Source organism: Microcaecilia unicolor, chromosome 2 (assembly GCF_901765095.1).
Source record: "Microcaecilia unicolor chromosome 2, aMicUni1.1, whole genome shotgun sequence".
NCBI classification, from domain to species: Eukaryota; Metazoa; Chordata; class Amphibia; order Gymnophiona; family Siphonopidae; genus Microcaecilia; species Microcaecilia unicolor.
Window position 1 is genome coordinate 166,996,540 of NC_044032.1, and position 24,144 is coordinate 167,020,683.

The window sequence follows — 24,144 nt, forward strand, 5'->3', positions numbered from 1 at the left end:
TATTGCAAAATTAATAGAGAAAAAAATAGAAAATAATATAAAGTGACACTAAATTGTTCCATTATACAACCACACCTTGAATAGTGTGTGCAACTCTGGTCACCACATCTCAAAAAGAGATTGTGGAATTGGAAAACAAAAAAGTATAGAAAAACTACTATATAATAACAGGGTACAGAAGTTTGATCTCAAACTGAGGAAGAGATGACTGAGGGGAGTATGACAGAGATCTATAAATCCTGAGTGAAACGAGTAAATGTGTATCTGATGCTTACTCTTTCAAAATGTACAAAGATCAGAGGAAACTCCAAAAAGTTGCCAAGTAAATTAAAAAATAAAATCAGAGAAACTAATTTTTCACTCAATGTATAATTAAGTTCTGGAATTGGTTACCAGAGGATTTGGTAAACATACCGGGGTTACAAAAGATTTGGACAAGTACCTGGAGAAAAAGTCCATAAACCGTTATTAATGTAGACATGAGGAAAGCTGCTGCTTATCCATGGGGATACACACTATTGTAAAAACGGTAGAACAATTATGTGTAAGTCGTCAGTGTGGTAGTGTTCTACAGTGGGGGAAATAAGTATTTGATCCCTTGCTGATTTTGTAAGTGTGCCCACTGACAAAGACATGAGCAGCCCATAATTGAAGGGTAGGTTATTGGTAAAATGAGAGATAGCACATCACAAATTAAATCCGGAAAATCACATTGTGGAAAGTATATGAATTTATTTGCATTCTGCAGAGGGAAATAAGTATTTGATCCCCCACCAACCAGTAAGAGATCTGGCCCCTACAGACCAGGTAGATGCTCCAAATCAACTCGTTACCTGCATGACAGACAGCTGTCGGCAATGGTCACCTGTATGAAAGACACCTGTCCACAGACTCAGTGAATCAGTCAGACTCTAACCTCTACAAAATGGCCAAGAGCAAGGAGCTGTCTAAGGATGTCAGGGACAAGATCATACACCTGCACAAGGCTGGAATGGGCTACAAAACCATCAGTAAGACGCTGGGCGAGAAGGAGACAACTGTTGGTGCCATAGTAAGAAAATGGAAGAAGTACAAAATGACTGTCAATCGACAAAGATCTGGGGCTCCACGCAAAATCTCACCTCGTGGGGTATCCTTGATCATGAGGAAGGTTAGAAATCAGCCTACAACTACAAGGGGGGAACTTGTCAATGATCTCAAGGCAGCTGGGACCACTGTCACCACGAAAACCATTGGTAACACATTACGACATAACGGATTGCAATCCTGCAGTGCCCGCAAGGTCCCCCTGCTCCGGAAGGCACATGTGACGGCCCGTCTGAAGTTTGCCAGTGAACACCTGGATGATGCCGAGAGTGATTGGGAGAAGGTGCTGTGGTCAGATGAGACAAAAATTGAGCTCTTTGGCATGAACTCAACTCGCCGTGTTTGGAGGAAGAGAAATGCTGCCTATGACCCAAAGAACACCGTCCCCACTGTCAAGCATGGAGGTGGAAATGTTATGTTTTGGGGGTGTTTCTCTGCTAAGGGCACAGGACTACTTCACCGCATCAATGGGAGAATGGATGGGGCCATGTACCGTACAATTCTGAGTGACAACCTCCTTCCCTCCGCCAGGGCCTTAAAAATGGGTCGTGGCTGGGTCTTCCAGCACGACAATGACCCAAAACATACAGCCAAGGCAACAAAGGAGTGGCTCAGGAAGAAGCACATTAGGGTCATGGAGTGGCCTAGCCAGTCACCAGACCTTAATCCCATTGAAAACTTATGGAGGGAGCTGAAGCTGCGAGTTGCCAAGCGACAGCCCAGAACTCTTAATGATTTAGAGATGATCTGCAAAGAGGAGTGGACCAAAATTCCTCCTGACATGTGTGCAAACCTCATCATCAACTACAGAAGACGTCTGACCGCTGTGCTTGCCAACAAGGGTTTTGCCACCAAGTATTAGGTCTTGTTTGCCAGAGGGATCAAATACTTATTTCCCTCTGCAGAATGCAAATAAATTCATATACTTTCCACAATGTGATTTTCCGGATTTAATTTGTGATGTGCTATCTCTCACTGTTACCAATAACCTACCCTTCAATTATGGGCTGCTCATGTCTTTGTCAGTGGGCACACTTACAAAATCAGCAAGGGATCAAATACTTATTTCCCCCACTGTATGTAGGGAAGTCTCATAAGTCGCGGGGGGCGTCAGCTGAGGCTCTTGCGTGCCCCCGCGACAGTTGTAATCATAGAGTTGTCCCTACCACCCTCCTGTTTATAAATGGGGATAAGCAGTATGAAATCTATCTACATTTTGGGATCCTGTCAGGTATTTGTGACCTGGATTAATCTGTTGCAAACAGGACACTGCTAGACTTTTGGTCTAACCCAGTCTGGCAATTTTTTTTAATGTACTTAAATCTCATAGGTCTCCTTAAAAAGTCAAGTTAAGTATTTTATACCTCACCCAACAGAGACAAAACCCCACTGCACAAACAGTACCAAACAATGGTAAAAGGAAAAGAAACCCAAAGTAAGAGCTAGAGTCACAAATATTATTTCTTACTGAACAATATGAACCAGTGACTTTTTTTTAACAATTATGAATTTCTGAATTATACAAATGCCAAGAATAAACTTGATTTAAAAAATCTCTCTATTTTCTGTATCACAGATCTATTTGGACTCCAAATAAACTTTATAATGCAGGTTCAACTTTAAACAATAAATATTGGCATTGTAAGAGTTCTACAGGAACTTTATCACATATGTTATTTCAATGTTCTTTAGTTCAATCTTTTTGGCTTCAAGTATGACCTGTAATCCAATCCATATTTCACCTAGATTATGATATTTCATTCTCCATTGTGATTTTTAAATCAAATTCTCCTTCTGTAACCTTATCTAGCACTGATGCAAAACTTTTTAATGCTCTTCTCACTATAGCACAGATTACTATTCTAGCTAATTGGAAGACTGCTAACCTATTAAATGTGCATTTTGGTGGAACTCAGTGTTACAACACCAAAAATTTGAGTTAGCAGTGGCAAGAAAATATGGTTTCCTCCCTGTAAAAAAGAAAATGTGTTCGCCTGTTGCAGATTATTTGCAAAATATATCTTCTCTATAGCAGGCTATTAACCAATACTTTGTATATCTAACTGTTTTTTTTTCTCTCTTATTGTTCAACATGGACTCCTTTCTTTGTTACTATCTTTTTGTAATGTTTTCCTAAAAATTCAATAAGCTTTCTGGTTAAAATAAAAAAAAATAAAAAAAAAAAAAATATATATATATATATATATATATATGTAATGCTAACAATAAAAAAAGAAAAAAAAGGTCCACAGTTAAGAAGCATAGCACAGGGAGGGGCGCTCATTAGCTTCAAGCAAAATGGCTACCTAAAAGGAAAGCTCCGCTTCCCACAAGTACTTTTACTATTGTCATTCGACACAAACCATACTTTAGTAACAATTTATGCATCTATCTCAAGGAGATTCACACATGGCTTCGACAAGGCAAATTAAGCTGGATTCTACATTGCCACACCAAGGAATCAAGTGCTCCAAAACTGAGCCACCTTCTCCCAGTAAGGCTAAGATGGGCCCACAGGAGGAAACTTCACTTTCTACATTGCTACAGGAACTGCTACAGATTAAAGATCTTATCAAAGAAAATAAAGAGGTACTCACGGAACTTAAATAGGATGTGCTATTAAACAGCAATTATCATCTCATTCGCAGCATCTGGAAAAGGCCAAAAATCGCCTCACTGCACATGATGCACAACTACAATCCATACCTAAACTTACACGGAATATTATAAACTTGGAGGATCTTAATAATAGATTCCGGAGAAATATTAAAATATTGGGTCTTCCGGAAAAATGTGAAGGTACGGACATGAGTCAATATCTTACCAGATGGCTTATGAATACTTTGCAGTTTTCACTGGTGGTTCCCTTGGAGTTTGAGCGAGTACATCAATCACCATCTTACATTTGAGCGAGTACATCAATAGCCATGAAGCCTCGTCCAACTGTGGCATGTTTACTTCGCTATCAACCCACCATTCACACACTTCAATGCACCAAACTAAAAACGCTTTTAAAATTTGAAGGTAATTCTGTTATAATTGTGGCAGATCTCCATATGAACATGACTGCACATTGAAAACAGTTTCTGGCTCTTCACTCCCATCTCAAACGCACTGGAGCAGGTTGTTCTTTCCTACAACTATGAAGATCACCTTGAACAATCATACTAAATCCTTTCAAGATCCTCTTATGCTAAAAAGATTACTTACACCACAGACGTTACTCAGCCATGGATGATTCCCCTCCATCCTCTTCAGACTTTACCTGAACATAATTTGATTTCACTGCACTTTACATTTCTGTGGTGTTTTTTTGGTCACCTAACTCCGTTGCTGCTGACGACCTTTTATATGATTATTATCTCCCCAAGATTTTTCAGCTTTGCTTAATGCTTTATATTCTTCAATCATTGCATTTTCATATTTAAAGTTTTGTTTTATTTATACTGTTATAGTAGGTGCTATATCTGGGACCTATCGTTTGAATTAGTATGGTTGTTCATATTAATGGAAAGTTGCTTTCTTTTCACCATTAGCTTGATCTCATGCAGGCACATTCAGAGTTATACAGTACATAGTTCATGCTTTGTTTTTGATGCTGTTTCTGTCTTACGAGGATGCATTGTTTTTCTTTAATCTGTACCTATACAGTATCTGCTTAAGGGTCTGGGACCAAAGAAATACATGCAGTTAACAGGACACTTAACCGTTGTGACACAAAGAAGCTTGACATCTGATAAACATATGTACAGTACTGTTTATTATACGTACAGTATACAGTCTCCATTAACTGATGTTATACAGTCTCCGTTAACTGACATTAGGCTTACTTGAAGTAATCAGGCATAGTCCTCTGTACACTCCTGTGTCTGTGAGTTCCATAGACTACATCTGCCAAACGGTAAAAACTGTCATAGCACCGACACCCAGTGGCCTCCAGATAGGCCCACACGGTGTTGAGACTCTCCAGCGCTCTTGCAAAAGTGACAGGAGGTTGTTGAATTTCGTCAGCATGTGCCTTGCTGCTCATTTCATCATCAGCCATTGTTGCCTGTGTGTAGGCACATATCTCCACATCAGTGCTGTCGTCAGCTGTTTGTAGATCATAATCAACAGCTACGTAGTGATGAAACTCCTCTTCAGTAACACAGGCTGAGATGTCAATAGCCTGTTCATCTGACGCGTTTGCATCAGTTGCATCTGTTTTGTCCCTCTCCACATCCCTAACAAAGCTTGCCCGCTTGTAGCAGTTTACAATGGTTGCCTGTGTAACATGATTCCAAGCTTCTTTCTGCATATGTAGGGAATCCAACAGTGATAGATTACGAGCCAGTTCAACAGCACGTTTATCCTTGCCAGTCTGGTCATCCATAATGCTCATCAGACAACGTAGCACAAGAGCCTGATAATGCTGTTTGAAATTGGCTATTGTGAAGAAGGGGATAAGAGAACAGAGAGGGGGGGTACCGACGGAGGAGAAGATAAGGCCCAGAGGAGGGGACAACCCAGATTTTTAGCTCAGTGAGTTCCACATGTCAGGAGAAAGCATAGATCATTTTCCCCAGAGGGCTGGAGGCAGGGTAAAAACTATGATTCCCAGCAGCCCTTGAGGAAGTCTTACAACAGAATCAAAGACTTCCTATCCCAGCAGCCCCCAGTGGAGCCTATAAGTAGCCCCCATATTAACAAGCCCAAGGGAAAGGCAGGTAAAGGTGAAATCCAAGACACGGAGGGGAGGCCAGAAATGGAGGGGGAGCCTCTAAGCAGAGCTAATCAGGGGAGGATGATCAGCTGGGGAATGGAAAAGGGGAAGAAAAGGAGGAAGAAGTGAGGTAAGAGGAGCCAATGGAGATTGCAGCTCTGGCAAGATCCAAACGTAAAAGATTCAGACAGCAGGTAACCGCTTGGTGCGGGGTGTTGGTAAACAAGGGAAGGCAGTGGCTATCGTGGAGGAGCCAGGGAGCAACGGGGTCAAGTGGAAATAAGCCAGGAGATACAGCTGGCCAGAGAAGGGAGGGGACCCCTGGGAGCTCTCTGCCTCTGAACTGCTGATGGGATTTCTAAACTGGTCGCTTGAACTGCCTGTTTGGAAGTGCTTGTTTTATTTGAACTGCTTGTTTTTCTTTGTGGAACATTTTTTTGCTTTTGGGATTACTTATTTTAAATTGCATCATTGGGACTGCTGAGATTCATGTCCTGTTGGTTTATGAACTGCATTTTTGAAGCTGTGGAGATTCCTGAACTGCTTTGCTTTTGGAACGGCATTATTAAAACTACTTTTTCTAAACTGTTTGTTTTTCGGATTGCATTCTTGAAACCGCTGGGATAATTTCCTTGGCGGCTATCTCGGGAGCTGTGCTGGAATAGTACTGCTGACGTACCTTAGGTCGGAGGGTACACCTGGAGGATTACAGGAAGTTGTACCTAAGTGGAATATCATATAGAAAACTTGGGCCGGAGGCCAGAGCTTTCCTGAGAGGAGCGGAGGGATCTTTCACACTATTATGCCTTGATCCATAGGTTGGATCAGAGAGGTAGTGTTTGGTGACAGGAAGACCACCTTGACGTTAGACAGCCTGACATCATCACTGTGTGCAGCACAATTATCACAAATCAACAAAATCTGACGCTTTTGTGCCCGCATTCTAGTGTCTAACTTCTTTAGCTACTGCTTCCAAATTTCCCCAGTCATCCATGAATTGCGTTAGCCTTGTATGACACAGGAAGTCGCTTAACATTCTTGAAGCAATGGGGCTGCTTGCTCTTTCCAATGACGAGGGGTACCAACTTCTCACTCCCATCCCATATTGCAGCAAAGGAGGATCGTCAGTCGGTCCTTCGACATTTTACCTCCTGTAGTTTCGGCTTGTTTGAATGCAAGTGTTCCATCAGGAATCGCTCGCCAGTAGAGACCGTTTTCGTCAGCATTGAAAATGTCACGAGGTACAAACTTGTTCAAGATGGTAGGAAGAACTGAAACAACCCAATTTTTAGCACCAAAGTGATCAGCTTCTTTTTTTTCACCATGCTGTTTCTTGAATTTTATGTTGTCCCTCTCCTTCCATCTTTCCAACCATCCAACAGTGGCTTTGAATTCAGTTAGTCCAAGACTTTCAGCTAGCTGATTAGCTTTCTCCATAAGCAGTAGACCACTGACAGGAAACTGTCTGCTCCTGACTTGAGAAAACCACCGAAGAAGAGCATCTTCTATCTCCTCAGCTTTTCCCGCCCGTTTTCGTTTCCGGTGTGGATTTGCAATAGGCAATTACAGCAGTAAAAATATTCAAATAACAATGCAAAGTATGGCACGGTACACTACTTACAATGTCAACACAATACGTAATAGAACATTTTAATTGATAGTGAAGAGTATAAGCAAAGATGGAACAATTAGATAGGTAAGAGAGTAAGAAGAGATAGAAAGTAAGGTGACTGATTTAAAGAAAGTTGCACATGAGGTCAGAGAGACGGTTAAATATTATCTCAGCTAGGGTAGGAGTGGATAAACATGTCCTGCTGCAGTATGTGCAGCTTGTATCACTCCTTGTGTGTGTGAATGAAACTAACAAGTTAGTTACTTCTTCCATTAAAGGCCTGGTTGAAGAGCCAAGCTTTCACCCGCTTCCTGAAGTACAGATAGTCTTGTGTTAAGTGGAGCCTTTCAGGCAGTGAATTCCAGAGTGTGGGGGCTACTCTGGAGAAGGCCCGCTTGCAGGTATCACATCATGTAATGTCTTTTGGAGAGGGTGTGGTTAGTGAGAGTCCTTGAGAGGACCTTAGTGTCCTTGGAGGTATGTAGAGGATCATCCTATTTTTCAGATACTCAGGGCCATTTCCTTTAAGAACCTTGAAGATCAGACATAGGGCCCCCATTTACTAAGCAGCGTTATAGGCGCGTTAGCATCTTTAAAGCGCATTGACCATGTACGCGAGTTAACTGTGTATGCACCTATAATATCCCTATAGGCGCCTACACAGTTAACACACGCACTAATTGTAGACGCGTTAAAAATGCTAACACACCTGTCACGATTGTGACTATATTCCATGCCTACACTCACCTTGCCCCCGGGTGACTGGGCCCTGTGGTTGCTGTGGACCGTTTTTTCCTGTTTCCCAGACATCTTCCAGGTTCCATTCCAATCCTGATGTTCCAGCACTCCAGACTTGCCCCGGTGTTTCTGCTACCAAGCCTCACCTGTGACCTCATCTGTAATTGCCTTTATTAAGCTCCTGAGAATTGTCAGACTTGCCTTTGCAGCAGAGGTCTTCAGATATGCTTTCGTCTGTGAGTGTTTGTTGCAGTTCTAACTCTGCTAGCTCTTGTCTTGTGTGTCTTTAGCTTCAGTATCTGCCTTGTTTGTCTTCAGTTCTAGCTTCCTTACTGGTTGTAGCTGCCCTGTGTGTCTTTAGCTTCAGTTCCTTACTGTGTGTCTCTGCCCTGTCTGTCTTCAGCTTTAGTTCCCTTCCTGCTTGTATCACCCTACCCTACTTTTGTCTGCCTTGTTTGTAAACCCTGTATCCTGGTCCAGCCAAGCCAAGTCCGTTCCAGCATTTGGTTCCAGTCCAGCCAAGCCAAGTCTGTGCCAGCCTTTGGTTCCAGTCCAGCCAAGCCAAGTCCGCTCCAGCATTTGGTTCCAGTGAAGCCAAGCCAAGTCCGTGCCAGCCTTTGGTTCCAGTCCATCCAAGCCAAGTCCGGTCCAGCACTTTGTTCTAGTCAAGCCAAGTCTGTTCCAGCATTTGGTTCCAGTCCAGTCAAGCCAAGTCCGCTTCAGAGTTCTGTCCAACCAAACCTGTTCGAGACTCCTGTACCTGGTACCAGCCTATTGGTGTTTGGCCTCACTTCCAGTTTGGGTGATCCTCCTGCTGTTGTGCTGTTGCCGGTCTTTGGCAGCAGCCCAAGGGCTCACAAGTGGCGTAGTTAGACCTGAGAGTTTGGGTGGACCCAGAGCTAATATGGGTGAGCACGCACTGACTATACAAGTATGAGTAGTGTCTCTTGGGATCCTACAAAATAATGCCTTAGAATTCACTTGATGATGGATTTCTAAGTAGGCTGCCCAACAGCTGCCCTGCATCAGTATAACCACATACATACATAATGGAAAAATTGATATTTTTAAATATAATTACATTATCCCACAATCTCTCCACTGCAAAAAGCTATATACAAACTTGTGCAAAAACACACTCATATCCTTACTAAACCATAACAGCACTAATTCCAAGGACAGGATGAGCTACAACCTTATGCTTGAAAAGGCAGAACAGTAATTACACTAGGCTCTAAAACACCAATACACTACCTCGTGAAAAAAAAAAGCAAAACAAAAAGGGCAGCAAATACTACACGCTAGCAGAATACTGCACCTTGAACACACATGAAAAACACATGACAACTGTTTTATGCAGTGTCTTCTTTCCATTTGATATTTTTTCTCTCACCATGCCCACCATCCTCCTGTGTCCTTATGTGTCCTGTCCACCATCTGTAGCCCTGTCCCTATCCTTCCTCGAGTTTCAGTATCAGCTTTAGTTCCCTTCCTGCTTGTATCACCCTACCCTGCTTGTGTCTGCCTTGTTTGTAAACCCTGTATCCTGGTCCAGCTAAGCCAAGTCCGTTCCAGCATTTGGTTCCAGTCCAGCCAAGCCAAATCCGTGCCAGCCTTTGGTTCCAGTCCAGCCAAGCCAAGTCCGTGCCAGCCTTTGGTTCCAGTCCAGCCAAGCCACGTCCGTTCCAGCCTTTGGTTCCAGTCCAGTCAAGCCATGTCTGTTCCAGCATTTGGTTCCAGTCCAGCCAAGCCACGTCCGTTCCAGCCTTTGGTTCCAGTCCAGTCAAGCCATGTCTGTTCCAGCATTTGGTTCCAGTCCAGCCAAGCCAAGTCCGGTCCAGCACTTTGTTCCAGTCCAGTCAAGCCAAGTCTGTTCCAGCATTTGGTTCCAGTCCAGTCAGGCCAAGTCCGCTTCAGAGTTCTGTCCAGCCAAACCTGTTCGAGACTCCTGTACCTGGTACCAGCCTGTTGGTGTTTGGCCTCACTTCTAGTTTGGATGATTCTCCTGCTGTTGCCGGTCTTTGGCAGCAGCCCAAGGGGCTCACTACTCTGGATCACCCACAGCGCCGTGACAACACCTTAGTAAACAGGGCCCATAGAGTTTTAAATTTGGTTCTGTATAGTACTGACTACTGTATTGACTAAGGGTCCACAGTGATTAATGAAGAAGCTACCATGGATTCAATCAGTACACCTGATAGCTCAGATGTCTCCAAGTTTAGAATCATCTCAGGATTTGATTACTAAGAAATCAACTTTGATTCGTAGTATTGCAGACTGAAGAGTGGAACTGGCTATATTAAAGTATCTTTATTTTCATAAGAAGCAAGTTTGTTTCTGTGGACAGATAGATACAATGTTTCTAGATATAGCCAGAGCAACTCATTGAGAAAGAAAGCTTTCCTTCAGCTACAGCTTAAAGCAATGGTTGTGGGGGCTTATTTTTTTTTTCTTACATTTCCCATGTAAGGGGAGAAGTTATCAAGGTAGGCTACCATTAAGACGTGTTTCCTGTTAACTCCAGTTACTAGTAACTGGGTCTCATTACATAAAATGGGACCTATGCTACAATAGCACATTAGTAGTAAAATAGCATATCTTAACAATAGGCCACATTGAAAACTATGCCCCTAAATGTCTGGCCACTTAAGGGAACAACCAGTATGTGTTTATGCCTTGAAGCACTATAGAAGTGTTAAGTAGTAGTAGTGTTTTTGGATTCTATTCAGTTGAGAATTTCTTACATGATAAGCCTGTGGTGTAATATGATAATGCCACTTAATTTCGCTTCCATTTTTTTCCTTCATAGTTATAGTGGGTGGGAATAGTGGAGGAGTGGCCTAGTGGTTAGGGTGGTGGACTTTGGTCCTGGGGAACTGAGGAACTGAGTTCAATTCCCAGCACAGGCAGCTGCTTGTGTCTCTGGGCAAGTCACTTAACCCTCCATTGCCTGCCGCATTGAGCCTGCCATGAGTGGGAAAAAGTGTGGGGTACAAATGTAACAAAAAAAAAAAAACATGGGTTCAAATATAATATGATTTTGTTCAATTCCTATCGCTTTCGTTGTTCATTTTTAAAGTTTCTTTTGGGGCTTCAGCAGGAACATTTTTCCTCCATGATGTGGACTTGATGCTACTAAACCATAATTTTATGTTACCTAATTTTCCTGTAGTATTTTCTTTAAGTATTCTGGATTGCAATACATTTAAAATTAAGAAACAAAAAATTGTTATAAACAGCTGGATTCACACAATAAGCTCTAGTGTGAAGAATTCTAGATTAAGCAATTTATACTTAAATTAGCACATGAAATTAGTTACATCAAACAGAATCTGATTTTACTGATAAAAATAATATCTTTGAATACACTAAAGTTATGCCCCACAAAAGAATATTTACAATAGTGAAGCAATCTCTCTATATATCAAAATATTAACATTTAGTCAAATTCTTAAAATTGTTAGAAATTATTGTACTGTGCATTCTTAGACCATGAAATACCATTTGTTCGCATTGATGATTTGGTGTGTTAAATTACATGTTTGATTCTCAAAGAAGTAACAATATTTACAGTACTTATCTGAAAAATACATCATATATGATTCCATTATAATACCTACCAAGTCAAAGGTATGGGGATGTTGGTTTTGTTTCAAGTTATCATCAGAGGTTGACATTCTTCCAAGAGGCATATTAATACCACATATTATTTCTGCAGCTTTAAGCATAAAACGTAGAGCTGAAAGAACATTTGGATAGGGCTGATAGACGGTTTCACAGGAAGGAAGTACTAGAACAGCAAAATATCCACATTAATAAATTCTCTAAACATATATCTTATATATTGGATTTAAATAAAGGACAAATTGCAGACAGTATAATACATAAATGTTTTCTGACACTTTTTGAAAATTCCAACACACATGCCAAATGAGTAGTCACCCTATCAGGCTGATGTAACATGACTGTCTTAAAAATCTCTGACTTTTAAAACAGATTGTGTACAGAATCCTGTACAGAAGGAATGGATCCTCAGAAGCTTAGCAGAGATTGGGTGGTGGCAGAGCTGGTGGTGGGAGGTGGGGCTAGTGCTGGGCAGACTTCTATGGTCTGTGCCCTGAAAATGGCAGTTACAAATCAAGGTCAGGTATACGCAAAAAGTAGCACATATGAGTTTATCTTATTATGTAGACTGGATGGACCATGCAGGTCTTTCTCTGCCGTTATCTACTATGTCATCTAGATTGTTTTTATTCCCAAGATATTTTTAACTTTTCTTCCATGTAATAAAATAATGGTACACAAAAAATAATGAACTAAAAACGTTTGTGCTAAAATGGACATTAAAAGTAAATGTGCTAAAATAGAAGTAAAGTAAACAAAACTAAACAGAAAACAGTATGAAGACATACTAAAAAATCTATTTAGTTACCTGCAGCAGGTGTCTCCTTGGGCAGCAGAATATTTCATAATATGGATAACGCCAGAGAAAGAGCACAGCACTGAAAAGATTCTCCACTTCAAGTTGTGGAAGAGCTTTTGAGAAGCCTTGAAAGCATATGTCACTTACCAAATGTCATACAGGGACAGTTTCAGCCTTCATTAAAGCTCTGAATACAACAACATAGTGAAAGGGCGGGTATCAGAAGACGTATCCTTCTGTCCACAAAGAACACCTGCTAAAGGTTAAAACTTGATTTTCTCAGAGGAAAATAGGATAACAAGTGCTCATAACATGGGACTCCCTAGACTGCTTTCATCAGTCAAAGGAAAAACATGGAAGGCATAAGTACACACGTTTTGCCATACTGGGACAGACCAAAGGTCCACCAAGCCCAGCATCCTATTTCCAACAGTGACCAATCCAGGTTACAAGAACCCGGCAAGATCCCAAAACAGTACAATACATTTTATGCTGCTTATTCTAGAAGCAGTGGATTATCCCCAAGTCCATTTTAATAATGTCTTATGGACTTTTCTTTTAGGAAGCGAACCAAACCTTTTTTAAACCCTGCTAAGCTAACTGTTTTTACTACATTCTTTGTCAAACAATTCCAGAGTTTAATTACACATTCAGTGAAGAAATATTTTCTCTGATTCGTTTCAAATTTACTACTTTGTAGCTTCAATGCATGCCCCCTAGTCCTAGTATTTTTGGAAAAGAGTAAATAAGCAATTCAAGTCTACCCATTTCACTCCACTCATTATTTTCTAGACTTCTATCATATCTCCCCTCAGCTGTCTTTTCTCCAAGCTGAAGAGCCCTAATCATTTTAGCCTTTCCTCATAGGGAAGTTGTCCCATCCTCTATCATTTTTGTCGTCCTTTGCTGTACCCTCTTCTAATTCCACTATATCTTTTTTGAGATGTGGTGACTAAAAATTGCACACAATTTTCGAGGTGTGGTCGCACCATGGAGCAATACAACGGCATTATAATGTCCTCATTTTTGTTTTCTATTCCTTTTCTAATAATACCTAACATTTTATTTGCTTTCTTAGCTGCCACCTCACACTGAGCAGAGGGATTCAATGTATCATCAAACGTAACACCTATATCCCTTTCCTGATCAGTGACTCCTAATGTGGAATTTTGTGTTACATAGGTATAATTCGGGTTCCTCTATCCCACATGACTCATTTTGCACTTGCTCACATTACATAGTAACATAGTAGATGACGGCAGAAAAAGACCTGCACGGTCCATCCAGTCTGCCCAAGATAAACTCATGTGTATACCTTACCTTGATTTGTACCTGTCTTTCTCAGGGCACAGACCGTATAAGTCTGCCCAGCAGTTTTTCCTGCCTCCCAACCACCTGTCCCGCCTTCCATCACCGGCTCTGGCACAGACCGTATAAAAGTCTGCCCTCCCCTATCCTCGCCTCCCAACCACCAACCCCTCTTCCCCCCACCTGCTCTGCCACCCAATTGTAGCTAAGCTTCTGAGGATCCATTCCTTCTGCACATGATTCCTTTATGCACATCCCACGCATGTTTGAATTCCGTTACTGTTTTCATCGCCACCACCTCCCGCGGGAGGGCATTCCAAGCATCCACCACCCTCTCCGGGAAAAAATACTTCCTGACATCTTTTGTGAGTCTGCCCCCCTTCAATCTCATTTCATGTCCTCTCGTTCTACCGCCTTCCCATCTCCAGAAAAGATTCGTTTGCGGATTAATACCTTTCAAATATTTGAACGTCTGTATCATATCACCCCTGTTCCTCCTTTCCTCCAGGGTATACATGTTCAGGTCAGCAAGTCTCTCTTCATACGTTTTGGAACGCAAATCCCATACCATCCTCGTAGCTTTTCTTTGCACCGCTTCCATTTTTTTGACATCCTTCGCAAGGTACGGCCTCCAAAACTGAACACAGTACTCCAGGTGGGGCCTCACCAATGTCTTATACAGGGGCATTAAAACCTCCCTTCTTCTGCTGGTCACACCTCTCCCTATTTAAACTTATTAAACTTCATCTGCCATTTGGATGCCCAGTCTCCCAGTCTTGAAAGATCCTCTTGTAATTTTTCACAATTCTTTTGTGATTTAACAACTTTGAATAACATTGTGTTGTCAGCAAATTTAATTATCTCACTAGTTACTCCCATCTCTAGATCATAAATAAATATGTTAAAAAGCAGCGGTCCCAGCACAGATCCCTAGGGAACACCACTATGTACCCTTCTCCATTGAGAATACTGACCATTTAACCCTACTCTCTGTTTTCTATCTTTTGACCAGTTTTTAATCCACAATAGAACACTACCTCCTATCCCATGACTCTCCAATTTCTTCTGGAGTCTTTCATGAGGTATTTTGTCAAACTCCTTTTGAAAATCCAGATACACAATACTGACTGGCTCACCTTTATCCACATGTTTGTTAACCCCTTCCAAGAAATGTAATAGATTGGTGAGGCAAGATTTCCCTTTACTAAATCCATGTTGGCTTTGAGGCTTATTTTCAAAGCACTTAGCCTCCCAAAGTTCCATAGAAACCTATGGAACTTAGCCTCCCAAAGTGCTTTGAAAATATGCCTCTTTGTCTCATTAATCCAAGCTTTTGAATATGCTCTGTAATTTTTTCTTTATAATAGTCTCTACCATTTTGCCTGGTACCAACGTCAGGCTCACCAGTCTATAACTTCCCGGATCACCTCTGGAACATTTTTTAAAAATCAGCATTACCTTGGCCACCCTATTACTAATAGGTCTACAATTTCATTTTTCAGTTTTATCAGTACTCTTGGATGAATATCATTTGTCAAATTGCACCATTAATTTTCCAGGTTTATAGAGATTTCATTCAGTTTCTCTGATTAGTCAGCTTTGAATACCATTTCTGGCACTGGTATCTCTCCCAAATCTTCCTTGGTGAAGACCAAAGCAAAGAATTCATTTGTCTCCCCCGAGTTCCTCTTTTACCCCTCGGTCATCTAGCGGTCCAACTGTTTCTTTTGCCGGCATCTTGCTTTTAATATACCTAAAAAAATGTTTACTATGTGTTTTTGCCTCCAAAGCAATCTTTTTTTCAAAGTACCTCCTTGACTTCCTTATCAGCGCTTTTGTATTTGGCCTGGGCTTCCTGGATGGTATTTTTGAACAGCATCCACACCTGATGTAGATTTCTGACCTTCGCAGCTGCTCCTCTAAGTTTTTTTTTCCACTGTTCTTCTCATTTTGTCATAGTCTCCTTTTTGGAAGTTAAAAGTTAAAATATTGGATTTCCTGTGTGTACTTACTCCAAAGCCGATATCAAATCTGATCATATCATGATCACTGATATCAAGCAGCTCCAGCACCAATACCTTCTGCACCAGATCATGCGCTCCACTAAGAACCAAGTCTAGAATTTTTCTTCCTCTTGCTGGCTCCTGACCTATACCAGCTGCTCCATAAAGCAGTCCTTGATTTCGTCAAGGAATTTTACCTCCCTAGTACACCCTGATGTTACATTTACCCAGTCAATATCAGGGTAATTGAAATCACCCATTATTATTGTGTTGCCCAGTTTGTTAGCCTCCCTAATTTCTGATAACATTTCTACATCTGTCTGTTCATCCTGGCCAGGTGGACAGTAGTACAGTGCTATCACTATCCTTTTCCCTGCGAGAAGCAGTCACCTATAAGGGTATCACCCCGTCAATAGTTTAATATGCGCATCTCAGAATTTGACCTGACCATGCTTGAACAATAAGCTTGTGCTATTACATGGATTCTCTGTTTCTAAAACTTTTATCACATTTCATCAACCAAGCAGACTGTGATGTTGCTGATATGAGCTGAGAACAGAATATACAATGACAATCTCCAGCCTGGATGAAACAAGAAAAACTTGAGGAAGGGGTATTGCACCCTTTTTGTATGTATCATGAGGCTGCTGAGGCACTCTTCTATGTTTGACTTGCTACTGCCCTCAGGTAGTCACCATCCATCAGGCTATCATGGCTTAAGAAAATAAGCATTGCCATAGTGGGTCAGACTGAAGGTCCATTAAGCTTAGTATCCTGATTTCAACAGTCCCCAATCCAGGTCACAAGTACCTGATAAGAATCCCCCCAAATAAAAACAGATTCTATGCCGCTTACCCCAGGAATAAGAAACATTTCCCAAGTACATCTTAATAATGGCTTATGGTCTTTTCTTGTAGGAACTTGTCCAAACCTTTTTTAAATCCTGCTAAGATAAAGTCTTCTACCACATTCTCTGGCAATGAATTCCAAAGTTTTACATATTTGTTTTAAATTTACTACTTAGTAGCTTCATTGCATTCCCCCTAGTTGTTATACTTTTGGAAAGAGTAAACAATCAATTCACATCTACACATTCCACTCTATTCAGTATTTTATAGAACTCTATCGTATTTCAACATTTTATCCATCTCTTTTATTCTGCCTATACCGCAAAGTTCAAGGTGGATTTCATATTAAGAGCTAGAACATTTATCTAGGAAGCACAGTTTATCAAATAATAAAATAAACAGTTTACTGTTCTTGAGACACCATATTCACTTAACAGAGTAGTTTTATAGCTCTCTTAAACATGTTAAAACTGGACACAGATCTTATCTTAGGAGACAATAGGTTCCATGCTTTTGCCGCTTGATAAGAAAATAATTAGGTAGCATTGTTCCTTGACACTACCTCTAAGATTAAGAAAAGTTATACCACTAGAGTTACATATTAGATATAGTTTGTAGGAACATGACAGGCAAGTAAGTCTTAACATATAGCAAGGAGCTGTTCCTTGAAAGATCCTATATATCAAACAGAGTTTAAACATAATTCTGGATTCAGTTGGAAGCCAATGCAGCCTAACAGATGAAGGAGTAATTCTATCAAATTATAGAGATTAAAAATTAAACGGGATGCAACATTTTGTACTATTTGTAATCACTTTAAAAGATATTTGGTACAGCTCAAAGTCTATAGTGCAGTAATCTAGTTTAGACAGTATCTTATTTATTGCATTTGTATCCCACATTTTCCCACCTATTTGCAGGCTCAATGTGGCTTACATAGAGGATATCAGATACAATTAGTAGTGTGCAGATATTGAGTAAGGGAAGAAAGAAGGAAGTGATTAGGCGGGTAAGTATAGAAGGTGGACTTTCATAGCTGGGTGGGTTGGTGAAGTGGATTAGTGAAGCTATGGGTTCTCTTTGTAGGCCTTGTTGAAGAAATATGTCTTCAGAGATTTGCGAAAGTTCGTCAATTGATTTCAGGTCTGTAGGTAATGCATTCCATATCTGCGTGCTCATGTAAGAAAAGGTGGTGGCATGCATCGGCTTGTATTTTAGTCCTTTACAGCTGGGGAAGTGCAAATTGAGAAATCTGCGGGATGTTCTTGTGGTGTTTCTGGGAGGTAGGTCCACAAGGTTTAGCATGTAGATTGGGGAGTCTGCGTGAATGATTTTGTGTATCAATCACTGAACTACTAGTCTAAATTTAACTTACAATATATTTTGTACTCTTTACTCCAGGAGGATGAATTACTGAGAGAGATATTCCCATCCCCACCAGTGCTAGCTTACAGCCACCCAACTTAAAACACAAGCTAATTAGAAGTAAGCTCCTAACACAGACTCAAAAAGAAGAGAATGGCACACATCCTTGCAATATATCCAGCTGCAAACTATGCCAAACTATATCACAGGACCCCACAGTCATTCACAAAGGAAAAACATTCAACATAAAGGAATCCTTCACATGCTCATCTTCCAATATGGTATACATCATCCAGTGTAAAAAATGTGACCAAGGATGCTATATTGGAGAAACAAGCCAGATGCTAAAAACAAGATTTAACTTACATAGACATCACATGAAAAACTCCATTGCCAGCCAGGATGCCACGCCTGTGGGGCAACACTTTACAAAAACAGAACACTGTACTAGTGATTTCATATTAAGAATCCTGAAAGGTAACTTTAAAACAATACAGGAACGTAAGACCTTTGAAGTCAGAATGATTAAATATTTTGACACCCACCAGATAGGACTTAACAGAGATCTGGGCTTTCTAGCCCATTATAAGCCATAAAATTGTAAATTCTACTGCTTTGTTTGTCACTCTCCTGCCTCCATGCATATCCCCCTGTCTCACCCATCCACCTCCATCCCCACACTGTTAGATTGTCACTGAAATGCTTTGATGTCTCACGTATATATACTGTCATCTACCAAGATTTGCTTATTTCCGATCTGATGACGAAGGGCAACCTTCGAAAGCTAATCAAGAAATGTACTAAGTTATGTCCAATAAAAAAGGTATCATCTTATTTTCTTTTTCATGTTTTATTTTGTTTCTACTGATTAATTTATGTAACAAATGAAAAAAAGCTTATAACCAGTTGATTCACTTGGGAGTTCTAATATTTGATAATCCTTAATATTTCCAAACATGATTCTAATTTAAAAGTTATACCATCATTGTCAAAGAAAGTCTGAAGGTGGACAAAGCTATGGGGCCGGATGGGAGCTCAGAGAGGTCCTGGCAGGACCTCTTAAAGATTTACTTAATAGATCTTTAGAAACAGGAGATGTTCCACGAGATTGGAGACGAGCGGATCTGGTCCCTCTTCACAAAAGTGGAGACAGGGAAAAAGTGAGAAACTATAGACCGGTAAGTCTCATGTTGGTAGTAGGAAAAACACTGGAGTCACAGCTGAAAGAAAGGATAATTAACTTTCTAGAAGCCAACGGTCTACAGCACCCGTGCCAACATGGCTTTACCAAAGGAAAATCTGGCCAAACGAATCTTAATGACTTGACTGGGTGACCAAAGAACTGGAAGCAGGATATGCGCTAGATGCAATCTACTTGGATTCCAGCAAATTCTTTGATACGGTTCCCCACAGAAGACTCGTGAATAAGCTGAAAGGGCTTAACTTAGGAGGCAGAGGGTGGTGGTAAATGGAATCCGCTCAGAGGAAAGGAAGGTGAGCATGGGAGTTCCTCAGGGGTCAGTGCTGGGGCCGATTCTGTTTAATGTATTTGTGGGAGATATTGCTGAAGGGTTGGATTTGCCTTTTTTTGGATGACATGAAGATAGCCAATAGAGTTGATACCATGGAGGGAGTAGAAAAAATGAGAAGGGATCACCAAACGTTGGAAGAATGGTCAAGGGTCTAGCAGTTAAAATTTAATGCCAAGAAATGCAGAGTGATGCAACTGAGGTGCAGAAAGCTAAAAGCGAGACACCAAATAGGAGGGGAAAGATTAGTAAGATCGTCTCAGGAGACCGACCTTGGGGTGTTGGTGTCCGAGGATATGAAGGTGAAGAAACAATGTGACAAGGCAATGGCCGTGGCCAGAAGGATGCTAGGCTGCATAGAGAGAGGTATAACCAGCAGAAGAAAGGAGGTGCTGATGCCCCTCTACAAGTCATTGGTGAGGTCCCACTGGAAGTACTGTGTTCAGTTCTGGAGGCCGTATCTTGCTAAAGATGTAAAAAGACTAGATGCAGTGCAAAGAAAAGCTACAAAAATGGTATGGAATTTGCGTTGCAAACTGTACGAGGAGAGACTTGCCAACCTGGACCTATATACCTTGGAGGAAAGGAGAACAGGGGCAACATGATACAGACATTCAAATGTTTGAAAGGCATAAATCTGCAAACAAACCTTTTCTGGAGATGGGAAGGCAGTAGAACTAGAGGACATGAATTGAGGTTGAAGGAGGGCAGACTTAGGAGTAATGTCAGGAAGTATTTTTTCACGGAAAGAATGGTGGATACATGGACTGCCCTCCCGCGGGAGGTGGTGCTAAAAACAGTAATGGAATTCAAACATGCGTGGAATAAACACAAAGGAATCCTTTTTTTGAAGGAACAGATCTATGGAATCTTAGCGGAGATTGGGTGGCAACACTGGTAATTGGGAAGCAAAACCAATGCTGGGCAGACTGGGCAGATTTCTATGGTCTATGCCATAATCGTGACTGAATAGATATGGATGGGCTAGAGTGTAAATTTTAAGGAGCTTCGAATTTAGCTTCAGAACTTTTAGAACAAGAACAGAGCTGGACAGACTTCTACGGTCTGTGCCCTGAGAATGGCAAGGACAAATCAAACTCAGGTATACATATAAAGTATCGCCTACCATGTGAAATGAGTTTATATTATTGGGCAGACTGGAAGGACGGTACAGGTCTTTATCTGCTGTCATTTACTATGTTACTATCAGGCTCATTTTCGAAAGAGAAGGATGTCCAAAAAGTGACATAAAAGGCACATGGACGTCTCCCGTGTATAACGGATAGCAAAATGATTTCACCTTGGCGGGAACATGGTCATCCATTGTTAGACCTGATATAAAAGTGTCTAGGGCAGGGGTGTATCTGGACTCCGGCGGTAAGGGGGGCCAGAGCCAGAGGGAGGGGGCACATTTTAGCCCCCCCACCGACCCCCCCTGTCATTGCCAGACCCCCCCCCCCGCCACCGACTCTCTCCACCCCCCCTACCGCCATCAACCCTCCCCCACTGCCGTTGCTTACGTTTGCTGGCGGGGGACCCCAACCCCCGCCAGCCGAGGTCTGCTTCCACCTGCCGCTGCCTTTAAAAATATTTCTTCAGCTGGCGGGGGACCCCAACCCCTGCTAGCCAACCCAAGGTCTTTAAAGTTCTTCTTCGTCCTCCATGGCCGCGTGCTGCTGTTGAAAGCTGTTGAATTCAGTTCGGAGTCTGACATCGCAGCACGTGCTGAAGAAATATTTTTAAAGGCAGCGGCAGGTGGAAGCGGACCTCGGCTGGCGGAGGTTGGGGGTCCCCCACCAGCAAAGGTAAGCAACGGCAGCGGGGGATGGTTGATGGCGGTAGGGGGTCCAGGGCGAAATCTGTGGGGGCCCAGGCCCCTGTGGCCCCACGCAGATACGCCCCTGGTCTAGGGTAAGAGGTAAGTTGTCTTTAGACCCATTAGCAATTTTGTCGAGTTGGAGAGTGGAGGAATGGTTGTTTGGAGAGAAAGATTGAGAGTTGTTCAGTGCCCTGTTACCTTTTTCTGTGTCCCCTAGTCTGAATGTTTTCACCCTCACGTGCCTCTTTTGTGTTTGACCTTTTCACCTTTCCCTACCCCTTCTAGCCCCCAGCCCCTACTACTCCTTCCTTTATCTCCCCCATCCCTCTCCATTCACTGCCCCCAAATTCACATTTCATTCCTTATATCCCCTTACCTGTTTGTTGTCTGTGTTTCTCTCTTTGTCCTGTATGCTGCTGCTGTTGCTGCTGCTGCTGTGTGTGTGTTTGTGAAGACTGACGGTTGCTGCTTGGAGAGTGAGTGGCTAGAGGGTGTGGCAGGAGAGTGTGCAGTGGGTGAGAGAGTGATTGCTGTTTGGCTGTGGTGTGTGCGACTGCAATGTTTGCCGGTGGTGGGAGAGTGTCAGCTTGTGTTTGTTGGTGGTGGGTTTCACCAGGTTGGGAAAGGTGAGCACTGGTGTCATTGCATTGCACCTGTAGTGTGGGGAAATGGAGGCACTGAATGCACAGGTGGCTCACATAGAAACATAGAAACATGACTGCAGATAAAGGCCATATGACCTATCCAGTCTGCCCATCCTCTGTAACCCCTAATTCTTCCTGTTCCTAAGCGATCCCACATGCTTATCCCATGCCTTTTTAAATTCTGGAACAGTCCTCGACTCCACCACCTCCACCGGGAGGCCATTCCACGCCTCCACCACCCTTTCTGTGAAATAGTACTTCCTTAGGTTACTCCTAAGCCTATTCCCTCTTAACTTTGTCATATGCCCCCTCATTCCAGAGCTCTCCTTCATTCGAAAAAGGCTCTCTTCCTGTATATAAATACCCTTGAGATATTTAAACGTTTCTATCATGTCTCCTCTGTGCTACTGTTTGCCCGATGATGAGTGCAAAGGTAAATGCAGGAACTAGTCCGGTGCTAGCGGCCTCTAGTACCCGCATTTACCTTTGATCACTGGGCTGTCAGTGACCAGAGAATTGGATCAAGGGAGAAAGCTAGTTGTGGTGTATTTAGATTTTTGCAAAGCCTTTGAATCAGTTCCACTTAGACAACTAATAAATAAACTGAGTGCCCTGAGTATGGGCCCTAAAGTGATTGACTGGGTTAGGAACTGGTTGAGTAGAAGGTGACAGAGGATAGTGATAAATGGAGCACATTCTGAGGAAAAAGATGTTAAGTAGTAGTAGTAGTACAGTCGTGTGCCGCAAAGTTCAGTTCTTAGGTTGATTCATTTTTACACTTCTGTAAGCGATATTGCTAAAGGGCTTTATGGTAAGGTTTGCCTCTTTGTGGATCATACCAAAATGTGCAATAGAGCAGACACTCTTGATGGTGTGGATAACATAAGAAAGGACTTAAGAGAAGCTAGAGAAATGGTCTGAAATTTGGCAGCTTAGATTTAATGCTAGGAACAGCAGGGTCATGCATTTGGACTACAAAATCCCAAGGGAACAGTACAGTTTAGAGCGAAGGGCCAAAACCCTACAAACAGCACTACAATGAGCACTAGCCTGATAAAGGCAAAACACCTCTAATAACAACAACTTTTGTTATGGTATTATCAAGATTTGACGTCATTGCAGGGATATCAGGTCATCATGATCCAGTTAATGTGGCACCAAGTCTTGGGAAGAAGGTATAAAAATCCTCACCTTGAGGGTGTTATCAGCTAGTTGGCAAGTGAGCTGTTATCTGCTGGCTCCAAGACTGCCACCAGAATGAAGGTTCAATAATCTGTGGCATCACCTGCCGGCATAGACTCTTACCAGGCTGGAGGAGTCCACCTGCTGTTGCCCGATTCCAGATTCATCATCATCAGTTCCTGTTCTGACGACGGATCCAGTGTTCGTGAGTGATATCATCTGTCAGGTTGAACTGTTATCTCCTTAGTGCTTGAGTGCACTTAGGGGTTAGGAATCCTATTATTTCAGGATTAGGTTCTTAGTTCTTGACAGGTACTTGTGACCCTTTACCACCATTCTGAGGGTTTTTGAATAATTCACTATCTCTGATTACATTTATTATTATTTGCTGCCAGTACATTACAATAAATATCTTTACCTTTTATAATAAAGGAGCTTAGTCAAGATCGGGAGGCGGGGCTGGTGGTTGGGAGGCGGGGATAGTGCTGGGCAGACTTATACGGTTTGTGCCAGAGCCGGTGGTGGGAAGCGGGACTGGTGGTTGGGAGGCGGGGATAGTGCTGGGCAGATTTATACGGTCTGTGCCAGAGCCGGTGGTTGGGAGACGGGGATAGTGCTGGGCAGACTTATACGGTTTGTGCCAGAGCCAGTGGTTGGGAGGAGGGGCTGGTGGTTGGGAGGCGGGGATAGTGCTGGGCAGACTTATACGGTCTGTGCCCTGAAGAGCACAGGTACAAATCAAAGTAGGGTATACACAAAAAGTAGCACATATGAGTTATCTTGTTGGGCAGACTGGATGGATCGTGCAGGTCTTTTTCTGCCGTCATCTACTATGTTACTATGTTATGTTTATAATAACATTTGAGTCTTGTCTGTTAATCTCAG

The 24,144-nt window shown here is 42.1% G+C and overlaps 1 protein-coding gene across 1 annotated transcript in view; it reads right to left on the bottom strand.

The window, feature by feature from the left end:
* The window catches only part of TMEM232 (transmembrane protein 232), a 303,917-nt gene that overhangs the window by 128,367 nt on the left and 151,406 nt on the right, over positions 1–24,144 (bottom strand). The window contains 1 exon segment of the mRNA XM_030193465.1: positions 11,759–11,928. Coding sequence (XP_030049325.1) covers positions 11,759–11,928 — 170 coding nt within the window.